This window comes from Arachis ipaensis, chromosome B08, assembly GCF_000816755.2.
Source record: "Arachis ipaensis cultivar K30076 chromosome B08, Araip1.1, whole genome shotgun sequence".
Lineage (NCBI taxonomy): Eukaryota > Viridiplantae > Streptophyta > Magnoliopsida > Fabales > Fabaceae > Arachis > Arachis ipaensis.
This window is the reverse complement of record NC_029792.2, coordinates 3,498,272-3,507,767: the sequence shown is the minus strand read 5'-3', so window position 1 is coordinate 3,507,767 and position 9,496 is coordinate 3,498,272. Positions and strand designations below refer to the sequence as shown.

The following is a 9,496-nucleotide window of genomic DNA, read 5'->3' as shown; positions in this document are numbered from 1 at the left end:
ATCTCCAAATTAAAAAAAGTAGGGTAGATTCATAACAAACCTCACTCATGTCATGAGCTAGATTTTTCAAAGTATCCAATCCCTCCGATATGAAGTCAAGACCCTCATCCTATACAAATAAAAAATGTGAATAAGGCAATGTTGCTTTGTACACCATAAAATAAGGAATGAATGGTGCATTGCCTGTTTGATCCTGCGCATTTCATACTCATTTCTGAACTGACTGGATTCTTCAGTTTGGTCGAAATAATCAGTGCCGTGATGCACGTCTGAATCAAACTTGATGTTGGGCTGCGATGTCCATCCTCCTCCAGTTTGATTGACAGTGGTAATACCATCGGGTATTGCTTGGATTCTTTCTGGCAATGCCAATACAAGATCCTCACGGATCGCCAAATCTTCGTCTGTCAAACCTTTAACCTTCTTCTTGGCCAATTTGCGGAGCTTGGGAATCTCGTCCATGAGTCTACCCTTGGCGCGTCGAACCTCCGCATTCATAGCAGCAGCAGCTGCTCTGTTGTTCTCTGCCAAGGCAGCATCCGATTTCTTGAGGGCGGCTTCGATGGTGGAATCAACGGTGGCGTAGAGGCGAGCGAAGGCGTCATCACCGTAGGCATTGAGTTCCCGCTGCTTGTCGAGGTCGTATTTGTCGTATTTGCTGCATATGGAGTCCACCCGGAACAGGATGTCTACCACCGTCATCTTCTTCTTGTTGAGACGAGAGACGAACGTGAAAGGTTATGGTGGTTGTTGTCTCTGGTTTTTGTGTTTGCGATAACAATGCAATAACATTAAGCGTTCCATGTCAAACTCAAAATGAAGCGTTCACCGCACACAACGGCACGCTGCCAACTGCCAAATGCCAAACACCACCTTCCATCTCTATATATGTCACGCCTTCAACGACCAACAACAAATCCTTCTTTCTTTCTTTTTTGCACTTTTTGGCTTTTGTATAGTGTGACACGTGTACAAAATTAATAAGCGGTTGAATCTCGTATAACAAAGTTTCTGTGCCCAAAGAAGGGAAATGAAATCCTTGGCTCATTTATTTTGATAGTTGGGCAGGTGTAGACTTACCCACTAAGAATCAATGTCATCCAGAATTACGTACTCTATAGTATAGATGCCACAGCTAACAAAATTAATTGAGCATTCTATAACTTGCCTTTCAGACTCAGAATTGAGAAACTAGCTGCTTTCTTAGCTGTGCAGCATTTAATGTTGAAAACCAGATCTTATGTAAGTTAATTAATTGATGAACTCAACCATTTCATTTCAAGTTCGCAGAACAACAAACTGGAAGTGAATTGTCGCCTAATTTCAAGCAATTTTATAATTTGTCGTATTTGATTGGGACACGAGAAACGGTTTCTTCCAGCGTTAGATAAAGATAACATGATTGCAACAATCGCGAATAACCAAGCGAAGCTCGTCGATTTGCACGGAATATATACAAGTAGAGTGTAGATCGGCAAGAAGTAATCATTTCACAGCTGCAAAATTAGCAAGTCTAATTCAAAATTAAGCCCACGGAAAATTTACAGCATCCAGAAAAAAGAAAAAAAGATTAACCCTGTTAAAGCGAGAACATAAAACGCAGCGTTGAATTACAAAAAGGAGAATCGAAAATCAAGCTCTTAATTAGGGCACGGATCACAAGAAGAACAAATTCAAAGGAGATCCGATCGGATCGGAAGTTGAAGGATCAAGCGTTGGCGCCGGCTTTGTAGCGGTACAGCTTGCCGAAGACATGTAGGGCGGTGACGAAGCCGATGAAGCAGAGGCTCATCACCAGCACCACCGTCGGCGATATCTTCAGTCCTGGCGCGTCGTCCGTGTAGAACCGGAGCATGTTGCTAGGCCCTCCACCGCCTCCAACGCTGCCGGAGCTGTTTCCGCCTGTGCTGCCTCCAGCTAGGCGACGGCGACGCATGCCGGCAGTGGCGGCAGCGGAGCCGCGGGGAGCCATGACTCCCGGGCGGGTGGTGGTGGCAGATGTTGCCGACTGAGATTGAGAGGCGCCTCTTGCCATGTTTGGTGATGACGAAGAAATCCGTGTAAGAGAGAGGGAGAAGTGATAGAAAGGTGAAAAAAAATAGAAAGAAAAAGTGAATGATGAATGAGGAGACGGATTCCTACTTCTTTGTTAGTTAGAATGGTGTGTAATGAAATACGGCTTTATTTGCATTCTTTTTTATTTATTTTTCTCTCTGTACTTATCCACTCTCTTACCTGCTTATGAAATTATAATCAACCATGTTAGGTTAGGTTTCATGTATACAACCATTTATGGGCTGGTTAGTTTAAAAATTACTAAGTGCAAATCATATTTTGATAAAAGTCCTAATGCTAGACTTTCTCTTTTAAAAATTGATATCAATTTAATGACCTAGATATCGGCACATGCCTAGATGTGTGTTTTGGCTTTGCCTAATGTTATCGAAATCGATTTGGGAAAACAAAATTATAATCCTCACTAATCAATTTTATAAAAATATCATTCTAATTCAGTTCAAACTAGGCCAATCTGTTTGCAAATTGCCTGAGCTTGAGTCAATTTGCTCCATATGAATATATCTACGGTGGCACTAGTAATCTAAAAGTGGATAAACATTTTCTTATGTCTATAGTGGATATAAACCAACGCTCAACTCTCTAAAAAGAAAGTATATATAACTTGTGAAATGCGTGTTACAGAAACATAGAAGTGATGAAGTACAAAATGGTAGGTTGTACATGATAACGAGTGAGCAATACACCATTGATGAAGATCAGAGATGCAATTATTAGAGGTTGTGAGGGCGGAGATGAAGAGGTGGGCCATGGGAGGCACGAAGACGACGCATCGTACGGTCATGATTATTGCAGATGTGGTTCTCTTGTATTTCCTCCATGCACTTACTAACAAAGTGAGATATTGCAATCCACATCAAAACAAGTAACAACAACATCATCGCATACTCTCTCACTCTGGGGAGAATCATTGATTTAAATAAGTACAACCATCTTCACAATTAACGTGGGCGCCCTCTGGTCTCGTATGGAGCTGAAAAATCAGGGCTTGTCTTATTTCAGTTTCCCTTGCCCACGGTTTTTCTCACCAAAACCCAATCTCTCTAATCATCATTTCTTCTATTTATCTTTTTTGGTTATATAAATGTTTTATAACAAACAAAAATTAGTAAAAAGTAATTAAAATTTATTTTATTTAATATTTATTAATTCCAAGTCATATTTCCTACTAAGAATCCTCCAAAATTACTTGCTGGTTTCAATCTGAATTTCATGTTGGGGCAGTGGTAGATCTGAAGCAACATGTACGGAATTGGGCTCTTTGAGATTCTGGTGTTGGTGATGGGCCAGATGGGCCATTTCAATTTCGTGGTGATGAGATGAACTGGAAAAGGAAGACGAAGAAGAAAAACAAGAGTGGGCCCTGGCCCCGTTGGAGGACGAAAGAGAATCAGCGTCGTAAGAGTGGTTTGGAGATGGAGTTGTGGTTTGAGAGAAGGAGGATCCACCACGGTTCTTCTTTTTTATGTTTCTCTTGGCGCTTTGGTGCCAATTCCTTAAAGCAGATGCTACTCTTTCGTTGAATATGGTGGGCTTCATATTTGAGCCCATCTGTGTCACCAGAGCATAGAGTGGAAGAGTCACGTAGCTGCAAAGTATTTGAACCAATATCCTGCCCAATTCATTGTATTATATATCCATCCATCTTAATTACTATATAACCATCAATATCATTCATAATTTGTTACTCACTCACCCCATTGAGATTTTGATAACCACATCCTCTGTTTTCGATTGGAAACATGATTTCATTCCAAATTGAAGCTGAACATTAAATAATATTCAACCAATATTATATCATTACGTGCATACAAAAAATTAACTATTAAACTAATCCAAATAATATATCAAAAATATAAATTTCTGAGGCCTTACCGCAGTCCAAGAAAAGAAAGCAAGCTGAAAAGCGTTCTGTTTGGATAAACAAACATATACACACCCATTGGTTATTGAGGTATACTATAGTATAGTACAGGACAGTATAAATACGTAAGTATATGAAAATATTTCATAATAAAAAAATTAACTAAAAATAATCAAAATTTGTCTTATTTAATATATATTAATTCTAACAATAATTAATAAATATTAAATAAAATAAATTTTAATTTTTTTTTATATTTTTCTAGTATTATTGAAAATATTTATATGTACCTGAAAGAGTACAAAATTAATGAGGTAGAGCATAAGTTGAGGCTTCTTAAACCAGAAGAGGTTATCACCAGGCTGCACCACCGGTGTGCCTTTTACTATGTCTCCTCTTTCTCCAATTCTAAGACCCATCTTTGTTATTATCACTTGCAACTTGCTTCCAACTACTACAATTATCTGCATTTTATTTCGTTTCATTAATTTCCTCCCTCACATTATTACATGTATGTTTAAATCAATAATAATCACAACATATGTGCTTACAATCAAAGGAACAAAAGGCATCCACAGATAAGAGTACCACCCTGTAATAAGAAGGTTCATGCATAAATGTAGAGTTATATATATATATTTAATAGGTGAGTTCTATGGTAGCATGGGATTAAGTGGCTAAAGGTGGCTAAAGTTTGACTGACTAATATTATAATGACATGTGGCAAAGAGAATCTTTTCATTGAGCGGATCAATGTTTAGCGCAGTAAGTGAGAGTAGGTTACTGCAAGGATATTTGGGAGATTTTCTCAACCAATAACTTTTTTCTGTTACATGGGCCTAGTATGGATGGATCAAAACATGAAATGAAAATTTTGGTTTGGTGTTTCAAAAAAAATGAATATGGTATTTGAAAATGCAATTTCATTTAATAGATATATACTATTGTATTATAATATAAAATTTCATTCATTATTTTTTTTAAAAGGGATAAATATTTTTTCTTTCATAAAGAATTATTCGTGTGAAGTCTGTAAAAATGCAAACATACTTTTCTAATAAATCTTTGTTCAGAAATAAATTTGTTTAAGTCACTTATGATTTATGTTAATTTTTTTAATGAGTAATTTGCTCTCTTAGTTTATTATAAGATTGAAAAATCTATTAAAATATGAAATTTAACGGTATAAAATTACTTCATTAAGAATTAATTTGAAATAAATTGAAATGACTTTGTACTATTAATTGAATTCAATTTTAACAAGATTAAGGGTTTATTTGGGTGAATTTTTAAAATAATTATTTTTTTTAAATCTTTTAAAATAATTTGATATTTGAATATTTTATGTAAAAATAATTTTTATTTATCAATTATGTTTAAATATTTATCTAGTAAAGAAGAAAATATCCTTTGTAAGCTATATAATTGCATTTACAAATATGATTTAATACTGAAAGTAATGACATACACTTCTAATTAATTTCTAAGATAAATAACATCTCTTTTTTTTTATAATGTCCTATTCATCTTAGTTTATATTACATTTTTAAAAATTATATTTATTTATTTTTTAATATTTTTAGATATCCAACTATTTTTCTATTTTATGTTTGGTGCATTCAGATTAAGGCCCATATAACAAAAACATATTTTTGGCTGGAAAAATCCCTAAATGTCCTTGTAATAATTTTCTTATTAGTTATCGTACTTGTACTTGTGCTGCAACATTAGAAATGGACAAATTTTTCTTCCACATGTCATTGTGAGATTGGCCGGTCAAATTTAGCCATCCTTAGCTACAGAATTCCATGCCATAAGAGAAGTCACCTATTTAATATGTGTGTTGTGGGTAGTTATTATAACAAGATGTAGTATTATTATTGTATTGGCTTACCATGCGTGTGAAACAGGAGAAACAACACTGTGATGAACCAGATTGGAGGACTGAACCAACAAATAATTGGAAATAAAATAAAAGCACTTAATTATAAATTCACTGAATTAATAATGTATTGGTAGCTAATTGTTAAAATACATATATATAGTAATCATCACATGAACCTGATTTCTACAACAACTTTGAAGTCCTCTTCCAATGTTCTTTCAATGTATTGCATAAAATCAAACTTCTGCTGACTTTGAGGTGCCAAGTGTGCCTACATCAATTAAATAATGCATGAAATAGAGTCATTAGTTAATTATAATTAAAAAAAAATGAAGAACATAAATATATATACCATGACAAACCCATGTCTCAAGGTCAAGTAATCCACTTTAGGTACTGAGCATACAAACTGCCTGAAGAAACAAACCTGCATGCATGCATAATAGAAATAGTAATAAATGTAACAACATATACATAGATACAGAAACTAAGAACAACATGAGACAAATGATGAGTTTGACTTACAATCCAAACGAGAATAGGATTTGTGGTCCACACACTCAAATGTCTCCTCCCAAAGGAAGTCTGCCTCGTAAGTCTGAACTTTTCAGGATCTGTTGTATGTAGTATTCATGAAAAACACAGTAGAATATAATGCAATGTGATGAGTTAGTTTCCTAATAAATAATAACTAACCATGTGAAAATTGATACTCAGGTTTCTTTGTTTCCTCTTCCCATTGTTTCCACCTTCTCATCTATTCATCAAATGTAACAATAAGGTCAGCACAGAAAGATTTAAGATTTAGAATTTAGAGTTATGGGTAATTTACCTTTGCAGTGCCTAAAGCGAGAGTAAATATGCAGTAAAGAACATGAAAAAGAGCGAGCACGAAGATAAATATGTGCAGTTGATGAATGCTTTGAGCAGATACAAGCGCCACTTTACCCTGCATATACATACTCAGTCAATAAATTTGATGTATAATATAGCTGCGTTTGTTTACAAAGACAAAACATTGAGACAGAGATACAGAAATACATAATAGTGTTTGACAAAAGAGACATGAATAGAAATAATGTGTCCAGATTTCAGAGACACTGAATTAATGTATTTTGTGTTTATGCTGACAAGAAGAACACAGAGACACTAACAAAGGACACAACTTATTTTTTATTTTTTATTTCATTATTTTTATTAATTTTTTATAATTATATTTTTCATTATTATATTTTTCATCTCAAATTTTTTAAATAAAAAAAGGAATAAATTGAATTTTCATAAGAGGAATGCTAGGAGGCCAGCAATTTTGATATTTTGTAATCATCAATTGGTCATTAATAATGTTTTTAATGGTGTGAGATTACAGTTAATGGTGGGAGATCAATCACTTTTGTTTTGATGGTTAAGTACTGGCTAGAAAACACAAAAGTTGCTAGCCCCTAGACTTTTCCTTTTCATAATTTGTTCTAATTTTTTCACCAAACAGAATACAAGAACAAAAAAATTTGTATTTAAATTTGTATCTCTGTTCTTCAGTGTCTTGTTCTGTCCTGTTTTTGGAAACAAACGCACCCATATAAAAACATGATACATATATGTATAGATGATAATTGATATATAATAATTGCACCTGATGAGCTGCACATTGATGAGTAGATGATCCAGGGGCTAGTAAAAATACATGATGGTCCTCTGGCTCTTGTTGATGATTACAGGGGTGCCACGTGGCAGCAAGCTTTTCCGGTACACATATCCTCGATATTGGACCTTGTAACACCGTTAGCAGCAGCGATATGAACCCCATTAACATAAGCTCTGCATGCATGCATGCATCATTATTATTATTATTATTAGTGATGATGATGAACTAATTATTAATTAATACATACCAGACTTGATCTTTGCAAGTGACTCGTAGAGAGCTTTCTTGCGCTTCTTCCTCAACCACTGCATGTATGGCAAATAAAAATAAGGAAAATGCATGAAGGAATGAAGTAAAAGTAAAGCATGGTGCATGATTGTTTATGGATACATACTTTTGCTATGAGGTGGAAGATGTGGTCCATGAAAATAGAAATTAAGAGCAAGACAAAGCAAACAAGAGCCACAGCCCAAGTAGGCGTTTCCTCTAAGCTTCTTCCACCACCCATAATACTACTCTCTACGTTCATTCTTCAGAGATCGGAGGAGGACTATACCTTTTATTTATTATATTATCTGAGCTACGTTAGGACAAACAACGGTATTTTATTTTATTCAACTGTATACATAAGGAATGTTGAAAATAAGCATCCAACACATCCAAGGGAATTTTTTTTTACAGTATATCTCCTCTCATCAGGTTAAGAACTATCTCGACAGGTCAATGACTAATTCATTGTAGATCAGAATTCTAATAATTCAAGAGGAAGTATAGAGAGTCAATGGAAAATATCAGATGTTCGATTCAGTAAAATATCAGATGTTTATTATCCCTGGTACCTGGATAGTATGGGTATATTGTGTTTGAGAAATTAGTAGTATTTTATTTTGAATATTCATTTTTTTAACTCATATTGGGTCAAATAAATAGTCCATTGTATACATTATACAAATACTCCATTGACTTTATAAGAAAATTCATAATTCAATTGTTACATGCACAAAGTGAATTTTAGACCCTAATATTGACGTGAACTAATTATTAGACTAACACAACTTGGTTAGAGAAAATTATAATTATTAAACATAGTGCAACAAAATCAAGCTCTTGTCTATGACGCATGTATATCAATAAGCTAAGGAATTGACCAAAAACTTGACTTGGACTGTCTTGCTGAAATCTTGGCGGAATGGCAACTAATTATGCAAATTAAAATAAGAGTCCTTGCATTGCGATCTTATGTTTTTTAATAAGAGTTCTTTCAAATTGATTTACATAACCTTACAAAATATCGAATTTGAGAGCCGTTAAATTATGAGTGAAAATGACATGAACTTTTTTGGTCTGAAACAAATGTGGGTTTTATAGGGCTTCAATAATGTATGTTATTGGGTTTGTGCAAATGTATGCATTGACTTAAAACAATAAAAATATTAAAAGCGACATTGTTGGGGCATTCCGAGAATTGACATAATATTTGCCATGTCAATATAATAATTAATAACAGAAACTCAAGTTATATAAAGAATCACATAATGTTAGTAATGTATCAAACTTTTGTTCAAACGGAATAATTCTAGTTATAAACCATTCAAACACGCCAACTAAAAAGAACACAAATGAAATGATTAAGTACAAGATTAAGAATAAAATTTAAGGATTCAAATTGGCTCAATTGGTTGATCTTATCTTATTTGTTTCCTGTTTTTGTTGGTCAACTTGGTGACCTACTACAGTTGAAAGACTAGGACCCAATATAATGGACAATGATTAATACTAACTTGCAAATTGCCATAAGAGTATTAGACCCATATGTCCTACTCCTGATTAATGTGTATTAACAATTGGAAGCTGATGTTCCAACAACCTATTTTATTACTATTGCATTGCATGGTGAAATCATTTTCAACATTACTAATCACTAATTGTTCCACCTTTCGTTGTCTCTCACCAGCAATATTCCAATGAAAAATGGTCATCTCTACATTATCTACAACTACAAGCCACAATTGTGGTTAATTGATGG

At 34.2% G+C, this 9,496-nt stretch overlaps 2 protein-coding genes and 1 pseudogene across 2 annotated transcripts in view; all 3 read right to left on the bottom strand.

Moving 5' to 3' along the window:
• LOC107610328 (syntaxin-71-like) overlaps positions 1-1,200 on the bottom strand; it is a 1,941-nt gene extending 741 nt beyond the window's left edge. The window contains exons 1-2 of the mRNA XM_021108609.1: positions 184-1,200; positions 28-109 (exon numbers count right to left, since the gene is read on the bottom strand). Of these exons, the coding sequence (XP_020964268.1) occupies positions 28-109; positions 184-702 (601 nt within the window). The 5' untranslated portion in view covers positions 703-1,200. The remainder of the gene's footprint in view (positions 1-27; positions 110-183) is intronic.
• On the bottom strand, positions 1,496-2,233 carry LOC107614226 (protein transport protein Sec61 subunit beta). Its single transcript, XM_016316451.2, has one exon. The coding sequence runs from the start codon at positions 2,033-2,035 to the stop codon at positions 1,709-1,711; it is 327 nt and encodes a 108-aa protein (XP_016171937.1). The 5' UTR covers positions 2,036-2,233; the 3' UTR covers positions 1,496-1,708.
• LOC107612292 lies at positions 3,230-7,643 on the bottom strand (annotated as a pseudogene).

Coding starts and splice junctions, on each gene's coding strand:
- LOC107614226 (XM_016316451.2), bottom strand. CDS start 2,035: ATGGCAAGAGGCGCCTCTCAATCTCAGTCGGCAACATCTGCCACCACC.